Source organism: Myodes glareolus, chromosome 20 (genome assembly GCF_982192425.1).
Source record: "Myodes glareolus chromosome 20, mMyoGla1.1, whole genome shotgun sequence".
Taxonomy (NCBI): domain Eukaryota; kingdom Metazoa; phylum Chordata; class Mammalia; order Rodentia; family Cricetidae; genus Myodes; species Myodes glareolus.
Window position 1 is genome coordinate 59,100,431 of NC_142045.1, and position 19,692 is coordinate 59,120,122.

The window sequence follows — 19,692 nt, forward strand, 5'->3', positions numbered from 1 at the left end:
GATCACATGCTCGTTCAGTCACGGTCCATCTGGCCTTGGTAAACTCTCATTAGATCCGACCCCTTGTATCAGTGGGTGATAGTATCCCTCGCAGTCCTTCGTCATTTTCTTCCTTCCATTTGGATCTTGGGGGGCTCAGTTCCGTGCTCCAACGCGGGCCTCCATCTGTATCGTCATCCAACGCCAGATGAGGGATCTATGGTGATAAGCAAAATATTCATCAGTATGGTCACGGGCCAAGGCCGGTTCAGGCACCCCCTCCTCTGTCCAGAGAACAATCTGGGGATCTCTCCTTGGACCTGGGATCCCATATATAATCAAGTTTCCTGAAAACTCTAATATGACTCCCTTAGTTGAAATATATTCTTCCCTGATCCCACATTCATCCTTCCTCCCTTCCCCCCATCCCGGTCAACAGAGCTTTCTCCATTCCTCCCCTACTCCCTTCTCTCTAACCCTCTCCCCTTCCAACAACCCTCCCCCCCCATGCACCCAAGGTTACCTGGGACTCTTGACTATTTCCTACCTCCTGGCGGATAGCTAAAAAATCTTCATCAGGTTCGTCTTCTTATTTAGCTTCTCTAGGATCACGAATAATAGGCTCAAAGACATTTAACTATGGTTAGAATCCACTTATGAGTGAATACATACCATATTCCTCTTTTTGGGTCTGGCTTACCTCACTCAGTAAAGCGTTTTCTATGTCCATCCATTTGCATGCAAAATTCAAGATGTCATTATTTTTTACCGCTGAGTAAAACTCTAATGTGTATATGTTCCACACCTTCTTTAACCATTCTTCTATTGAGGGGCACCTAGGCTGTTTCCAGGTTCTGGCTATTACAAATAGTGCTGCTATGAACATAGTTGAACAAATGCTTTTGTAGTATGTTTGGGCATCTCTAGGGTATATTCCCAAGAGAGGAATTGCTGGGTCCTGAGGGAGGTTGACTCCCAGTTTCCTGAGAAACCGCCACACTGATTTCCAAAGTGGCTGCACAAGTTTGCATTCCCACCAACAATGGATGAGTGTTCCCCTCATTCCACATCCTCTCCAGCATAGGCTATCATTGGTGTTTTTAACTTTAGCTATTCTGACAGGTGTAAGATGGTATCTCAAAGTGGTTTTGATTTGCATTTCCCTGATCGCTAAGGAGGTTGAGCATGACCTTAAGTGTCTTCTGGCCATTCGAAGTTCATCTGTTGTGAATTCTCTGTTCAGATCAGTACCCCATTTTTTAATTGGGTTAATTAGAGTTTTAGTGTCTAGTTTCTTGAGTTCTTTGTATATTCTGGAGATCAGACCTTTGTCTGATGAGGGGTTGGTGAAGATCTTCTCCCAGTCAGAAGGCAGCCTTTTTGTCTTACTGACAGTGTCCTTTGCTTTACAGAAGCTTCTCAGTTTCAGCAGGTCCCATTTATTCATTGTTTCTCTTATTGTCTGTGCTACTGGGGTCCTACTTAGGAAGTGGACTCCTGTGCCTATATCTTGTAGACTACTTCCCACTTTCTCTTCTATCAGGTTCAAAGTGGACAGATTGATGTTGATGTCTTTAATCCATTTGGACTTGAGTTTTGTGCATGGTGATAGATATGGATCTATTTTCATTCTTCTACAGGTTGACATCCAGTTATGCCAGCACCATTTGTTAAAGACGCTTTCCTTCTTCCATTGTATACCTTTAGCTCCCTTGTCAAAAATTAGGTGTTCATAGGTTTGAGGGTTAGTATCTGGGTCTTCTATTCGATTCCATAGGTCGACTTCTCTGTTCTTATGCCAATACCAAACTGTTTTCAATACTGTAGCTCTGTAATAGAGTTTGAAGTCAGGGATAGTAATGCCTCCAGAAGTTCCTTTATTGTATAAGATTGTTTTGGCTATCCTGGGTTTTTTGTTTTTCCATATAAACTTGATTATTGCTCTCTCAAGGTCTGTGAAGAAGTTTGATGGGATTTTGATGGGGATTGCATTGAATCTATAGATTGCTTTTGGTAGAATTGCCATTTTTACTATGTTGATTCTCCCAATCCAAGAGCAGGGGAGGTCTTTCCATTTTCTGGTATCCTCCTCAATTTCTCTTTTCAAAGGCTTAAAGTTCTTGTCAAATAGGTCTTTCATATCCTTGGTTAGAGTAACCCCAAGATATTTTATGGTGTTTGTGGCTATCGTGAAAGGTGATGTTTCTCTGATTTCCCTCTCCATTTCTTTATCCTTTGTGTATAGGAGTGCCACTGATTTTTTGGAGTTGATCTTGTATCCTGCCACGTTACTAAAGGTGTTTATCAGCTGTAGGAGTTCTTTGGTAGAGTTTTTGGGGTCGCTTATGTACACTATCATATCGTCAGCAAATAACGAAAGTTTAACTTCATCCTTTCCAATTCGAATCCCCTTGATCCCCTTATGTTGTCTTATTGCTATTGCTAGAACTTCAAGCACTATATTGAAGAGGTATGGAGAGAGTGGACAGCCTTGTCGTGTTCCTGATTTTAGGGGAAAGGCTTTGAGTTTCTCTCCATTCAATTTGATGTTAGCTGTCGGCTTGCTGTATATTGCTTTTATTATATTTAGGTATGATCCTTGTATCCCCAGTCTCTCCAACACCTTTATCATAAATGGGTGTTGAATTTTGTCAAATGCTTTTTCAGCTTCCAATGAAATGATCATATGATTTTTTTCTTTCCGTTTATTTATATGATGGATTACATTGATAGATTTGCGTATGTTGAACCATCCCTGCATCTCTGGGATGAAGCCTACTTGATCATAATGGATGATTTTTCTAATGTGTTCTTGGATTCGGTTTGCCAGTATTTTATTGAGAATTTTCGCATCGATGTTCATGAGTGAGATTGGCCTGTAATTCTCTTTCTTGGTTGTGTCTTTGTGTGGTTTTGGTATTAGGGTAACTGTAGCTTCATAAAAGGAGTTTGGCAGTGACTTTTCTTTTTCTATATTGTGGAATACATTAAGGAGTATAGGTATTAGCTCTTCCTGGAAGTTCTGGTAGAATTCTGCATTGAAACCATCTGGTCCTGGGCTTTTTTTGGTAGGGAGATTTTTGATAACAGCTTCTAGTTCTTCACGACTAACTGGTCTATTTAGATTGTTCACCTGGTCTTGGTTCAACTTTGGTATATGGTACTTATCTAAAAAAATGTCCATTTCTTTTACATTTTCCAACTTTGTGGCCTATAAACTTTCGTAGTAAGATCTAATGATTCTCTGAATTTCCTCTGTGTCTGTGGTTATGTCCCCCTTTTCATTTCTGATCCTATTAATTTGCAAGTTCTCTCTCTGCCGTTTGATTAGTTTGCATAGGGGTTTGTCAATCTTGTTAATTTTCTCCAAGAACCAGCTTTTTGCTTCATTGATTCTTTGAATTGTTTTCTGTGTTTCTATTTTGTTGATTTCAGCCCTCAGTTTGATTATTTCCAGTCTTCTACTCCTCCTGGGTAAATCAGCTTCTTTTTTTTCTAGAGCTTTCAAGTGTGTTGTTAAGTCTCCATTGTGTGCTTTCTCTGTTTTCTTTAGGTGGGCACTTAGTGCTATGAACTTTCCTCTTAGCACTGCTTTCATAGTGTCCCATAGGTTTGAGTATGTTGTGTCTTTGTTTTCATTATATTCAAGGAAGACTTTAATTTCTTTCTTTATTTCTTCCTTGACCCAGGGGTGATTTAGTAGTTGACTGTTCAACTTCCATGAGTTTGTTGGCTTCCTGGGGGTACCATTGTTGTTGAATTCTAATTTTAATCCATGGTGATCTGACAAGACACAGGTGGTCACTAATATTTTTTTGTATCTGTGGAAGTTTGCTTTGTTACCAAGTATGTGGTCAATTTTCGAGAAGGTTCCATGAGCTGCAGAGAAGAAGGTATACTCTTTCCTATTTGGGCGGAGTGTTCTATAGATGTCTGTTAAGTCCATTTGATTCAGTACCTCCAGTAAATCTCTTATTTCTCTGTTAGGTTTCTGTCTGTTTGACCTGTCCATTGGTGAGAGAGGAGTGTTGAAGTCTCCTACTATTAGTGTGTGTGGTTTGATGACTGCCTTGAGCTCTAGAAGAGTTTCTTTTACATATGTGGGTGCCTTTATATTAGGGGCATAGATATTCAAGATTGAGACTTCTTCCTGATGAATTGTTCCTGTTATGAGTATGAAATGTCCATCTCCATCTCTTCTGATTGATTTTAGTTTGAAGTCGATTTTGTTAGATATTAGAATGGCCACACCCGCTTGTTTCTTAGGTCCATTTGCTTGGAAAACCTTTTCCCAACCCTTTACTCTGAGTAGGTGTCTGTCTTTGTGGTTGAGGTGTGTTTCTTGTAGACAGCAGAATGTTGGATCCTGTTTTCGTATCCAATCTCTAAGTCTGTGCCTCTTTATAGGTGAGTTGAGACCATTGATATTAAGTGATATTAATGACCAGTGATCGATGACTCCAGTCATTTTTTTGGGTAGTAGCGTGTATGTGTTTTCCTTCTTTGAGTTGTGCTTGTGAAGGGTCGCTAGATGTCTGAGTTAATGTAGGCAGTGTTGGGAATGTTGGATTCCTTGGGTTGTGATTTTCCTTCTAGTATTCTCTGTAAGGCTGGATTAGTAGCTACGTATTGTTTAAATTTGTTTTTATCCTGGAATATTTTGTTTTCTCCGTTGATAGTGAACAATAGCTTGGCTGGGTAAAGTAGTCTGGGTTTGCATCCATTGTCTCTTAGTTTCTGCAGTACCTCTATCCAGGACCTTCTGGCTTTCATGGTTTCCATCGAGAAGTCTGGTGTAAGTCTGATAGGTTTACCTTTATAAGTTACTTGACCTTTTTCCTTTGCAGCTCTCAATATCCTTTCTTTAGTCTGAATGCTTTGTGTTTTGATTATTATATGACGAGGGGATGTTTTTTTCTGATCCAGTCTATTCGGTGTTCTGTATGCTTCTTGAACCTTCATAGGAATATCGTTCTTTAGGATGGGAAAGTTTTCTTCTATAATTTTGTTGAGTATATTTTCTGGATCTTTGAAATGCAATTCTTCTCCTTCTTCTACTCCTATTATTCTTAGATTTGGTTTTTTTATTGTGTCCCACAGTTCCTGAATGTTTTGTGATGAGAATTTGTTGGATTTGCTGTTTTCTTTGGACAGAGTGTTTAATTTCTCTATGGTGTCCTCAGAGTCTGAGATTCTCTCTTCTATCTCTTGTATTCTATTGGTTAAGCTTGTTTCTGAAGTCTCTGTTCATTTATCCAGATTTTCCATAGCCAGCCGGCCCTCGGTTTGTGATTTCTTCATTGACTCCATTTCAGTTTTCAAATCTTGAACTGTTTCTATTACCTGTTTGATTGTTTTTTCTTGGTTTCCCAGAATTTCATTTACGGATTTACTCATTTCTTCAAACTTTTTGGTATATTTCTCTTCCATTTCTTTACTCATTTCCTCAATTTTTTTGTTATACTTATCTTCCATTTCTTTACGGCAGATTTTCACCTCCTGTTTAAGTTCCTCTATTATTTTCATAAAGAAGCGCTTAGAGTCGATTTCTTCTATTTCTTCTGGAGTAGGGTGTTCAATTCTTCTAGTTTCGAGCTCCCTGGATTCTGGCGATGTCATGTTGCCTTTCAGGTTGTTGGAGGAATTCTTGCATTGGCGCCTGCCCATCTCCCCCACTCTGGATGAAACTCCTCAGCACTTTCTGGATAGAACTCCTCAGCACTCTCTGGGTAGGACTTCACAGCACTCTCTGGATAGAGCTCCTCAGCCCTCTCTGGGAAGAACTGCTCAGCAGGGCAACAGGGCTAGCTCTAAAATGGTTTTAAAAATTGTTCTGTCTCTAAAAATGGTCTGCAAACATTGCAAATGAGACTTTGGATGATTGCCCAGGTAGCCAATTGTCTCTTTGAAAGCTGCTTGATTGTACTTCCTGCCTACTCAAGTAATATGATCTCCCTTCTCAGGTCCTCAATAGGGTTGAAGACTAGATAATTTATAGTGTTTTCCTCTCATGACTTACCCAAGCCATTTCTAGTAGAATACTTATACTCCTTAGGATAAAATAATCATTAAAACATTTAACATATGTTTTTGCTTAATGTTGTCTATGCTGGTTGTAATCCTAATTTTCCTATTGTATGTAGGCCTATACTGGGATTTAAGCTATTTTATTTAGAGAAAAGATAGAGGTAATGGACAACCTCCTTCAACCAATGATCTTTGAGAGGCTGGACCAGGTTGAGTGAGGCTTTGGTTATCAAAAGGTGTGTGCCCTTCACTCTTTCTTTCTATTTCTGCTCTCACATCTGGATTCTGGATCCTGTTCCTGTTCCCCATTGTGATCTGTTAGTTCTCCCTTAAAAAAAAAAACACTTATTATGCCCTATTCATACCTAGTATGAGATTATTTTATTTTCATTCCCTTTCATCCGGCACATTCCCCTTCACTTTGGTACTCGTAATGGCCAGTATATGGAACTAGTCTACATGCTTACTAAGAATGGATAAAGAATTGGTTATATATACATGACAGAGTTGTATTTGGACATAAATAATGAAATGAAATAATTTGCTGGACAATTAATGGAACTAGAAATCATCACACTAAGTAAAATAAGCCAGGATCACTCGTTCAAAAAGTAAATATTGCATTCACTGTTACATATGAAGGTGTACATGTTTTATATGTATATGCTTGTGAGAGAATGAGAGAGTGGAGAAGGGGGGGCGGGAAGAGAGATATGGGAGGGAGGGAGAATGGCACAGGAAGATAAAGGGAAAAAGTAGAGACAAAGTATTTTATGCTTTAATTTTGGAAAGAAAGAGACACATGAAAACACAAGGGGGATTATTTGGAGAAGAGAGACCAGAAATGAAAAGAGAAAGAAAAATGAATTGTTAAATTGTAATAAATACAGCAAATGAATCATTGTGCTTGCACTAATTTAGTTTCAGGTTTACCTCTATTCTAGTTGCAATAAACATGCCAAGTTTCCAGCTACTATTGGTGGCTTTGCATTAGAGTATATATCCCACCTTTCCCTAGCTTTTCTCTGTATGTCTGTCATTTCTTCATCACCTGTTGCCCCAGTCTAGTCAACTCCAAAGCCATAGAGGCCACAGCGTTCCACCTTCCATATGGGTCCTGAATCTCACTACTGATGTGAGATACCCTTCTATATGCTGTGAAAATGGTTTATTATCATTAATTAATAAAGACGCTGATTTGACCAATACCCTGGCAGGATAGAGCCAGGTGGGCAATCCAAGCATATATAAAAAAAAAAAGTAGGCAGAGTCAGAAGACACAAGCATATGCCAGAGAAGCACGATATGAGGTGACAAGTCATGAGTCTCATGTTAAAATATAGACGATTAGAAATTTAACTTTTAAGAGTTAGTTAACAATAAGCCTGAGCTAATAGGCCAAATATTCTGTAATTAATAAAAGTGGCTGTGGGACCAGGCAAGACAAGAAATACCCAGCTACACATTACTTTTTCTCCTTCTTTCAAGACAAACTGCTTCAATTAACAACAAAAATAGCTACAGAATTTTGGATCATTACTTTTCTACAATCATTGTAAATACACATTTTAAAAATCTCTTTTTAGGGTAATTTGTATTGAGGAGAGAAGCAGGCCTGCTTTTCATCCCGCCTGGCTCCCACACAGCTAGCTTTACACCCAAAATAACAACACACAAATTGTATTCATTTAAACACTGTCTGGCCCATTAGCTCTAGCCTCTTACTGGCTAAGTCTCACATCTTGATGAACCCATTTCTATTAATGTGTGTAGCACCACGAGGTGGTGGCTTACTGGGAAGATTCTAACCTACGTCTGTCTTGGGCCGGAGCTTCATGGCATCTACCTGCCTCTGCTTTCTTTCTCCTACAATTCTGTTCTGTCTTCTCCGCCTACCTTTGTTCTGACCTTTCAGGCCAAGCAGTTTTCTTTATTAATTAACCAATGAAAGCAACAGATAGATAGAAGACCCTCCTATAGCGGTAATTATTAGTCTATTTCTGTACTAAGTCTTTAACTCTCATCTACTTATCTATTTATCTATCTGCCTATCATTCTGTCTGTCTGTCTGTCTGTCTGTCTGTCTACCTGTCTATCTACCTACCAATCTATCTACCTGCATACTTACATAGATTTTGCCCCAATTTTTCTGTTTTCTATAAAATGAATATCCTACTTAGGGTTACTTTTGGTGTAATGAAAAACCATGTCCAAAAGCAACTTGGAAGGAAAAGGGATTATTTGTTCATGGCTTCCATATCACAAAGCAGTAAGGGCAGCAACTCAAGGTAGGAACCTGGAGGCAGGAGCTGAAGATGAGGTCACGGCAGAGTGCTGCTTATTGGCTTGTTCCACATAGGCTTCTCAGCCTGGTTTCTCAAAGATCCCACGACCACCAGCTCAGGAATGGCATTACCCATGGTGAGCTGGGGCATCTCCTTAAATCACTCATTAAGGAAGTACCCACAGGCTTGCTTGCAGCCTGACCTTATGAAGTCATTTTTTTAAAAAAATGTTTTTTTCTCTCAGATGATTTTAGCTTGTTTCAAACTGACATAAAACTATACAGCACAATCCACTCCATGTCAACTTGACACATAACATGTCACTGTTAAGCCACACCTTCTTTCCTTTCTCATTCATCCTCAAGATATCATGTAGAGGCAGATGGATTTCTGTGAATTTGAGGTCAGTTTGGTCTACAGAGCAAGATGCAGGACAGGTAGGACTACACAGAAAAACCCTGTTTAAAAATACCAAAAGATAAAAGAAACACACATTAAAAACATCAAGAACTTTAACAGTCCCATAGTCTTTACTAATTTAAACACATTAAAATTTTAGTCCCTTTAAATTTCCAGTAGTTTTAAAAATTCAAAATAATTTTTAAAATTTAAAATCTCTCAAATGTGTCTTCTTGCAAAAATCAAAATTAGGTTAAATACTTTCTTATTTAATAAGGAAAGAACGGGTGTATAATCACAATCAGGTCAAGGTAAAACCTATGTAAATTACACAATGTCCAAATTCTGGGATCAACTGTTTTCCGTGCTCCTCTCAAGTGTTTGGATCCCCTCTCTAGTTCTTTCCTTTAAAGCACACATATTTTGTCCCATGTTAGTGACATCCACAGAATGCTAGATTCTTCTGCTGCAACTGGCTAGCACTTTCACCCATAACCTCTCTTGCATGTTCTGCATAGTTCCTTGCCTCAACTTCTCTCTACGACTCCTTTAATCCCAGGTGTTCAACTTCTACTGAAGGTGCACCTTCACCAATGGCCTCTTCTGGCCTTTATCAGTGCCAAGCCTCAACTGCTCTCATGACCCCTTGACCCTTACACTATGAAGTACAGATACCAAGATAAAGTGCAACCTTGGCTGACCCTGAAACACAGCTTCTTTACTAGTTCTGTTATCTTGTTAATCTTAGGTGGTTCTTCCACCCCAAGAATCCAGAACCATAGAACCTTAATTCAAAAATAACAAATGACCCCGATAATAACTTTAAACATCTCTCTGAAACTTCAGAAACCAGGCCTCCATCATCAACATTGCTCTCAACATACTTATATTCCAAGTTCCAATAAAACAGCTCACTTTGTTCTAAACACTCAATGCCCAAATTTCTAGAGTTCTTCCACAATACTGCCCCCTGCCAAAGGGGGAAAAAGCATGGTCAGGTCTCTCACAACAATACCCCACTATCCTAGTAACAACTTGTCACTTGTCTTAGGGTTTTTATTGCTGTGATGAAACACCATGACTAAAAGCAACTTGGGAAGTAAAAGGATTATTTTCCTCACAGCTCCATATAACAAAGCAGCAAGGGCAGGGACCAGGAGGCAGGAACTGATACAGAGGCCGAGGGTGGGTGTTGTTTACAATTGCTCTTCTTAGTTGGCTCAGTTAGAATGCAGAACCACAAGCTGAGGGAGGCACCACTCACAATAGGTTGGGTCAGACCCCATCAATCATCAATTAAGAAAATGCCCTGCAGGTTTGTCTCCTGCCTGATTTTATTTGAGGTTCCCTCCTCCCAGAGGACTTACCTTATGACAAACGTTTGTCATAAGTTTACAGCATGATTTAACCTCCAGGTTTCTAAATCAGGATTTTATTGACACTGTAAGAAAAACAACTTTTAAAGAAAATTAGTAACATGTTGATGACACCAACTACACTGATGTAAATAGAAACAGTATCAGTATTCCATGTCTTCCTAAATCCTAAACCTTAGTTAGACTGTAAATAAAAATAAATTTTTGGGTTACTTTTAATTCATTCCATTCACCCAAACACTAGATTTTGATACTATGTTTAATCACTTTTTAGTCAGGCTATAAAGACATATGTGATTTCCACCAATACATTATAGTTTTGATGATACCACAATTTATATTTAAAATACCATAGCACACCTACTTTTTCTATGCTTTTCTAGGTAGTCATGTTTATCAAAAGCACTGTAGTCTCCATCCATAAACACACAGCATGGAAAAATAGAAAGGAGAATTTCAATATCAATTTTATCATCAAAACATCTCCTTAACATTGGAAAATATAAATTATAAATAGTTCAAATATGAAAGAAATATAAAAGTTATCTTTTTGGTGAGAAACACTATTTTGTGAGTACATAAAATGTCAAAAGTCATAGAGTTCTCATTTACATTTACAAACACTGGGGATGGATGCTTAGATCAGTTGCATGGCGCTCAGAATCAACAGAAACCTTACAATGATTTCAAGCTTTGTGCATCTTTAAAGGAAATTCAATGAAAGTCCCAAAAACAAAATCATTAAGAGTTCTTTTTGTTTTCACAGGGTCCAAGTTTTCTCTCTGAAGCCATTTTTCCTAAACATGCAATCAAAATTGAAGAAGTTGATCCATCTTTCAGCTTCCATGAAGCCATTACTAAGGTGAGAATGCCTCTGCATCTTACAAGTAAAGTTCTTGTATGTTGTTGTTGTGTTTCTTCGTTTTAGGGAGGTGTATGATAATGTTTGTTTGGGGGAGGTGAAGAGAGAAAATAATCGGTCAAGAGAATGTTCTTTAAGTAGTAAAGATGATAATAGATAAAAATCTTTCAAAATATAGCTTGTGACTGAGGATTTATAAAAAATATCAATCCTCAATAAAACAATTTGCTTTTGCTTTTAATCTGAAATTGTTTGTCTTTTATTTTAAATGCATGGCTACTTCAGATGATCATAAAAAATAGGTTGTCTAGCTTTTCCATCCAAAGTTTTGTTTTAATATATTTACTTATTAAACTTCTGATTGTTTAATTTGTGTGCGTATGGGTATGTGACATATGAGAATGCACAGGTGTCACTGTGTCCTTTTGGAGAGTAAAATGGTAACTTTTAGTTCTTTCTTGCCGTCTTCCATGTTGTCCTGGATATGAAGCTTGAGCTGTCAGGCTTGGCAATTGATGCCTTTACCCTGAGTCACCTTACTCCAAAGAAGGGTTTGCTCTCTCAGGTGAAGGACCACATTTACAAGGAATATTTCCACTGTGTATTTTTGGCATAATTTCATTATTTGAAGAAAACTAAGTTTTCCAGTGTGGAGAAATAAATTTATGGTTCCTGATATCAAATGGCGTTCTATGAATTTTTACGTTTACAATTATTTATCTAACCTGTCAAAGCCTGCCTCTTCAGGATAGACTTTGCAGGATATATTGATATTTCAGTGCCATTAAAATAATCCATATTTATATATGCTTGCTAGAATAATTTAATCATCTAAATCTTAGCAAAATGTGACAAACTGTTTTTATTCTTCACAAAGTGAACTGTGGTAAACTGACCCAACCCCGGCATCTGACCAAAGAAAAAGCTTAAAATTCAGAGATCTGTCTCCTGAAGTCTAAGAACTATGTACATTTATTTTTGAACCTCCAAAAATAAGTGAAGCTTGAATTACAGTCTGCATAAAATTTTTCTAAGCTCATAATACTTACCATGTTTTCTTTAACAATCAACTCTAGTTAGCTGAATTCAGTTTTACTACTTTCTTTTTATTCCATATTATTATTATTTATATAAACTAGAGAAAAGGTATCACCAAGTACTTCCTCAGCATTTGAAATATTAGCTATATTTCTAACAGTTAGAGATTATATATCTATCTTACACAAAAGGTTATAAATGCATGTACTAATGAAGATAAATGAATCTAAATGGATATTTAGATATATTTTCCTCTTTATATATAAATGTGCATATGATATTTACTTAAAAGTCTGGGTACTTAGTCTGCATTTATTTTTTTAAGTTAAGAATTAGAGGACTGTAAAATGATAAAATAATATTTTTGTATATTTCTTGCCCTCTGCTGATTTTGGAAATCAAGGACATTTGTGAAATAGCAGCTTGAGGCAGCATCGATATCAGATACCCAATAAGATGGCATAACTGATGAAACCTCCAGAGACAAAAGTGCTTGACTTTACTTAAGAACATGAATACATGCTTGTTGTAGGTGACTGTTTGTTCCTGGCTGCTCAGCCATCAAATAATCACGCAGACTATATTATTTAAAGTACTGCTTGGCCTATTAGCTCTAGCTTCTTATTGGCTAGCTCTTATATCTATATTTAACCTATTTCTATTAATCTGTGTATCGCACATAGTTGTGTCTTACCAGCAAGTTTCTGGCTTATCTATTCCTGGTGGTGGCTACAAGGTGTCTCCTTGAATCCACCTTCTTTCTCCCAGCATTCAGTTTAATTTCCCCTGTCTAGCTCTACTCTCTCCCATTATAGGTCAAGGCAGATTCTTTATTCATTAATGGTAATCACAGCATACAGAAAGGACTCCAACATCACATGCTGATTCCAATTAGCTCAGGGCTTCACTGTACAAAAGAAATAGAACTGCTGAATTTCTTTAGGAAGAGATGGGTGAGTAAACAGGGGCCATAAACACAGCCTATATACCTACATATGTTTAGGATTCCTAAATTCACATTGCAAACATCGATGAATGGGAGAAATTATAATTCTGGAGTTCATTCTTAAATAACTAATAGCAGTAATGGGGATCTGTACAGGGAAATATTTACTATTATGTGCCTTGATGCTAAGATCTAGTTCTTCATCATTAACAGCAACAAAAACACTTGTCAAACGTAGATGCATTAAGCATAACACGTAGAAATACAGAGCAAAGGTTGTTATTTTATTAAGCCTAGCCAATCTTAATATTTTAAAAATTAATTTTGTTTTATTATTTACACAAAATGGAAGAAACTCAGTTATCTATTCTCACTAGCAATATGAGGCCAAAAGGAATGATGTTAGCATTTTCTTAACAAATTTGATATGCTTGTGATCAAGTACATATTAATATTAAAATTTAAAGATCTAACTTCTTTAAATAAATTTATTTATCTGTGTTTTCTGAATTGTGATTATATGTAAGGGTAAAAAAATAGTCCTCTATTGTCTTTCTATGTATCTAGTTATCATTTGTAGCTTATACATACAGAAAAATATACAGATATTAAGCATAAATTATGGGTTTTGAAGAATGAAGGTTGTCAATATTGTATCAGTAAGTGGACTGATTACTGTGTGTCATCAATGAAAATTATACATAGCAGTGTGATGGTTAAAAATAACACTTGTCTAAATTAAGAAACAGATATATAAACATATGATTATTTACTAATTATCACAAAATGATAATGAGATAAAAGGGATAGTAGATAAATTACAAGACAAGGTTTTAAATACTATTATGTAACATGAGTAGTGAAAGGGAAATTAGTCATTATTGAAGTATTTTCAAGATATTGAGTGCAAGAGCAGTTTCTAAGATTCATGTCTTAAGTTTTTCTAGTCAGAGTTTATTTTCACACAGTACTGATAAAAGAGTTAATGGTGTGTTAGTACCTGTAAAACAATAATCACCATCTCCCAACAAGCAACTATTTGCATTTTAGATCATTGCTAAAGAACGCAAATGTATTTTATATCAACATAAATTGTCTATGTACTAACAAGTTAGCTGTTTGTGATTGGTGTTTTTCTGCCTCTACCCTATACTTTAAAATAAACCAGTTATCTCCATACATGCTGTATAAATGGAATCTTGAAAGTGTTTTTTTAAGGCTTTATTTTTCAGTGTTTGAATCTTTCTTGACATTTTTCTTTTTGATATAAACCACAAATCCCTAGAAAGTAACGAAGGAGACCCTATACTGATGTCAAAAGGAGTAATTATGGCTTCAGCTATCAAGGGCTAGGTAAAATGGGCAAAGAGAGACACATGCTGCAGTGGGTGGTGAAGAAGCTTTTCCTACTCTCCATTGCCTTTGTCTTACAAATCACATTTCAGTTTTTTAGTTATCATAAAAGCTAAACTAATTTCCTTAAAGACTAAAACATGAACAAGGAGAAATCCTACCTACTTAACCCTTTAGTAAGCACATAAAAATCATCATGTTCCTAACATTTTAAATAATTTTCTTTCTTTCTCCTTCTCCAGTTTTTCCAAATTTTTAACAACTGTAATGGTCTATCCTACCCTTTTAAGAGTCAAGGACCCCTGCTACTTCCCCCATTTTTGTCCATTGCTGAGGCAGGCAGATCTTCCTTCTGCTTCCAGTCTGAGCCCTTCCTTTTTTTGTCTCTCTCCCAAAGAGGTAGCTGCTGCTCTGGCTCCCCCTCCCTTTTCTTTCTTCATCCCCCTTCTTCCCACCTCTCGCCTTCATTTCCATAACTTACTAAATAAATATCCAACCTCACTCTGCATGGCATGCCATACCTATCCATCTTAGTATCTCACTGACCATGTGGCTCCTTGCCTGGGACCTGCTCCTTGACTGGGACTGGCTGGCTTCCTGGCCCACCATGGTCTCAGGGCCCCCTGCCCACTGATGCACTTGAAGATCTGCAGCGTTTTTGTTTTTACCATTACAACAGTTATCTCACAAACTGTTATTAACTACCAGGACATTCCTGTTCATTGGCAATAGTTCATTCAAGGGAATACATAGATCATTTTAATGTTTCATGCCAAAGGAAAGAGTTAATGACTTTCTTTACATTAAGGGTAAAATGTAGTAGATTCAAAAGCAGAAGAAGAAAATCCCATATGAGATGGTTGCTGCACTGCACATTCTCAACACAGGAAAAGAACAGACCAGAATATATAACGAATCATTCACCAAGGAAGGGGCATTCAAGGAATGTAAGGCATTCACCTCCATTATTCTGAGATTCATTGAAGGTGATTTAAATTAGATGTTGGTAACAATCTGTGAAAAGCACTGATACATACCTTAAAAAATAAGGCAAATTTGAGAAACTATCTTAAAAATGAAAATCAGCAAGGACAGCCTGTTCTACAAATAAAGTTCCAGGAAAGCCAGGGAACTGGCTATTGTTAGACAGAAAAACTGTCTCAAAACAAAAATGACCATCAAGTTGTAGGGAATGAGACATAAACAGAGTCTGGATAGTGGGTATTCTACTAGTTTTGCCTAAGCAAAGTGAGACGAGTGATCAGCCATTAGGAAAATACTCTCGTATGGCGCCACAAAACAGTCTGAAGACTAGCTCAAGTTCTGAGCTTACCTAGGAAGATGAAATAATTTGTTCATCAATTAAGAAAACTACATACAACCCCAATCCAGGGACCTCTGCAGGAATAGATCCAGACCAGTATTTATAGAAACAGGCCAAAGCTGACAACTTAGGCTAGAGCAGACCTGAGACAGCAAATTCCAAAGGAGTAGAGCAAAGCCTGGGAGCACTGAGTGACCTCCAGGAACATGGAGTGACCAAAGTGGTAACTAGAACCTTGGCACTAACTGTGCCATGAGGAACAACCATCTGAACCTTGGATTCACTGACACCTAGAAGATTAATCAATAAAATTGACAGCCCCAAATACACCTATGAGAAGAAAAGGTGAGTAGAAATGGTAAGAACACAAGCAACACCACAAAGAGCAACATAACACCAATAAAACATGAAAACCCTACAACAGAAAGACTTGAACAACCAAATATAGATGAGGCAGAAGGAAATGACAAAAAATACCTTCAGGAGAATGTTTGAAACTCTTAAAGAGAAAATGAGAAAATCCCTCAAAGAAATGAAGGAAAAGACAAACAAAAATTGGACAACATCAGCAAATCCCTTAAAGAAAACCAAGAAAAAGAATTCAAGCATATGAAAGAAACTATTCAAAACTTGCAAACTGAAATAAAGACAATAAGGAAAGCACAAGCCAAGGAAATTATAGAAACAGAAATCAAGGGAAAATGATCAGGAATCACAAACACAAGCATGAACAGCAGAATACAAAAGATGGAAGAGAGAATCTCAAGTGCTGAAGATACAATATAGGAAATAGACTCATCAGTCAAAGAAAACATTAAATCTAACAAAAGCTTAATCCAAAATATCCAAGAAATATGGGACATCATGAAAAGGCCAAACTTAAGAATAATTGGTATAGAAGAAGGAGAAGAAGTTTAACTCAAAAGGACAGAAAATATATTTAACAAAATCATAAAAGAAAAATTTCCCAACATAAAAAAAGATATGCCTATGAAAATACAAGAAGCTTACAAAACACCAAATAGGCTGGATCAAAAAAAAATGCCCCTCATCACATAATAATCAAAACACTAAACATACAGAGTAAAGAAAGAATATTAAGAGCTGCAAAGAAAAAAGATCAAGTAACATATAAAGGCAGACATATCCGAATTACATCTAACTTTTCATTGGAGACAATGAAAGCCAGAAGGTCATGGTCAAGCAATATGCAGACATTAAGAGAACATGGATGCCAGCCCAGACTACTATACCCAGTAAAACTTTCAATCACCATAAAAGGACAAAACAAGATATTCCATGACAAAATCAGATTTAACCAATACTTAGCCACAAACCCAGCCCTACACAAAATACTAGAAGAAAAACTCCAACCCAAGAAAGTTGGCTACATCAACAAAAAGACAAACAATTGCTGGTCTCATAGGAGCAAACACCAAAGAAGGGGAAAACACACAAATTAACATCACCTACAACAAAAACTAAATTAACAGGAGATAGAAATCACTGGTCATTAATATCCCTTAATATAAATAAACTCACCTCACTTATAAAAAGACACAGGGTAACAGATTGGATACAAAAACAGAATCCATCCTTCTCCTGCATACAAGAAACACACCTCAACCTCAAAGACAGACATTGTCTCAGGGTAAAAGGTTGAGAAAAAATATTCCAATCAAATGGACCTAAGAAATATGCTGGTGTAGCTATCCTAATATCTAAAAAAAATAGACTTTAAGCTAAAATCAATCAAAAGTGACAAAAAAGGACATTTTATATTAGTCACAGGAAGAATCCATCAAGAGGAAGTCTCATCTATGCCCCAAACACAACGGCACGCTCATATGTAAAAGAAACACTTATAAAGCTTAAATCACACATTAAACCCCACACACTAGTACTGGAAGACTTCAACACTCTCTTCTCACCTCTGGATAGATCAGTCAGACAAAAAAATGAACCAAGAAATAAGGGAAGTAACAGATGTTATGACTCAAATGGATTTAACAGATATCTATAGAATATTCCATCCAAACAAAAAAAGGACATACCTTCTTCTCAGCAGCTCATGGAACTTTCTCAAAAATTGACCACATACTTGGTAACAAAGCAAACCTCAACAAATAAAAAAATGGAATAACTCCATGTATCTTATCAGATCGCCATGGTTTAAAACTAGAAATCAATAGCAATACTAATTCCAGAAAACCCACAAACACATGAAAATTAAACAATGCTCAACTGAATCATCAATGGGTCAAGGGAGAAATAAAGGGAGAAAGTTTAGCTGAATAGCTCAGTCTGACCTGGAATTAACAATTTTTCCTCACCCTCTGAGTTCTGGGGTTACAGCCTTATGTTCTCATGGGTGATTTAATTATTTGTTTAATTTCTGGTTTTTGTTTCATGTTTCAAAGTCATGCTTTTCTCTTGAAGCTAGTAAAGTTTTAGGGGATGTCTTAAAACCAGCACAAAACCTGACCGTCATTCCTAACCTGGATGAGCAAACATCAGCATTTTTAGAGTGCTCTTAAGTGGTGATGGATTGTTTGGATAAAATGTAAGAAGTATTACTTTTAGGAAATAAAGTATGAGGCTATTTATGGTCCCATATATACTTTTACTGCATTTGTACTTCCATGTATACATTGGAAGTCATTATATATCTATGAATTAAAAAGTTTTATATGAAAATCAATTTTCCATGTTGTATGAACTTAGTGGTATTAGATGTAAAATGTCTCTGTGGAGAGCTTCACTCCATGCTTTCATGACATGCACTAAAACAGACACTAGCCCAGGGAAGTATTTTCAGTGCAGAAATTGCATGCTGTAAAGAAAACTGTGGGTTGGAGATACTCAAAGGAAATGGTAGTATATTAAAAAAAACTTTCATGCTTTCAGAACAAAATATTATAGGTATGTTTTCTTCACAAATGTATAATTAAACTCAACATCTTCTTTTAATAAAATTGGAGCTTGCATTGTGGCTATGATTTTTATGTGGAGCGCTTTCGTTTACTGTTTTTCATTGTACCATAAAAAGTTATAGCTTCTAAAGAAATGCCATAGATGATCAGTATTTCTCGTTTTGGTTTTATTACCTAAAAGGTGACTATTATATGAAATGTATTAACATTTAATCTACTTATTAAAAAAGTTAATTATTAACATAGATATTGTGATCAATGCTACAGTGTGTTAAAAGTTATTAGTGCATTATAAGATATGAAAGTAGAAAGACTGTTACTGTTTCAGTGTATATTTTACTCAGTTTTAAATATGATGGCTGGTATTTCAGATCATTTACTGCTTTTTTTTAAGCAGAACTTGAGATTGGTTTCTATCACTCATATTACACATCTCATAACCACCTATAACTTCATTTCTGGAGGATCTAACATCTTCTGGCCCCACAAATCCTCTTACATGCATGTATAAATGTATACACACAAATGCATGAAAGAAAAAACAGAAAGCTTTAAATGAACAGAAAATAAAAATAATGACTTCAACCTTTGTTTAAGTAGCAAAATGCTGACATCTGGGCAAGGTACACTACAGAAGGAAGCAATTTGATGACAAATGTAGATAGAGTTACTATAAATATGTGAAAACTTTGAAGCACAATAAATGTATTTCAGGAAGTTTTTGCATCTAACTCAGGAAGCAATAGCTCATTAAGTACCGTAATATATTTGGTGATAATTTCATTTTGCATGTTGTGTGTGTGTATATATATATATATATGTATATATATGTGTGTGTGTGTGTGTGTGTTTCTTATTTTGAGAATCTGACAAGAAATTGAAAGTAAATTTCTATTTTGTGTTCCACATTTCTCATTCACTCTAAAGTGGATTTTATGTGTTTTCACACCAGTCTTGGACAATGTCATTCTCAAAGTCAGCTAGAAGTGTGCTGACAGAGAGCATTGTAACCAGAGCATAAAAGGTGGACCCAAGAGAATAAGGTCAAATGCCTTTTCAAAAAGTGCTGTTGAAGCAAACTTATATAATAAAGAGATTTAATAGCTCTGGGCACTATCTACTTATTAAGAAAAGAATCCAATATAATGCAACTTATGAGGATGACCTGTG

At 36.5% G+C, this 19,692-nt stretch overlaps 1 protein-coding gene across 2 annotated transcripts in view; it reads left to right on the top strand.

The window, feature by feature from the left end:
• Naaladl2 (N-acetylated alpha-linked acidic dipeptidase like 2) overlaps positions 1-19,692 on the top strand; it is a 911,861-nt gene that overhangs the window by 720,851 nt on the left and 171,318 nt on the right. For both annotated transcript variants that reach the window (XM_087899634.1, XM_087899633.1), the window contains exon 11: positions 10,833-10,928. In XM_087899634.1, the coding sequence (XP_087755760.1) occupies positions 10,833-10,928 (96 nt within the window). The remainder of the gene's footprint in view (positions 1-10,832; positions 10,929-19,692) is intronic.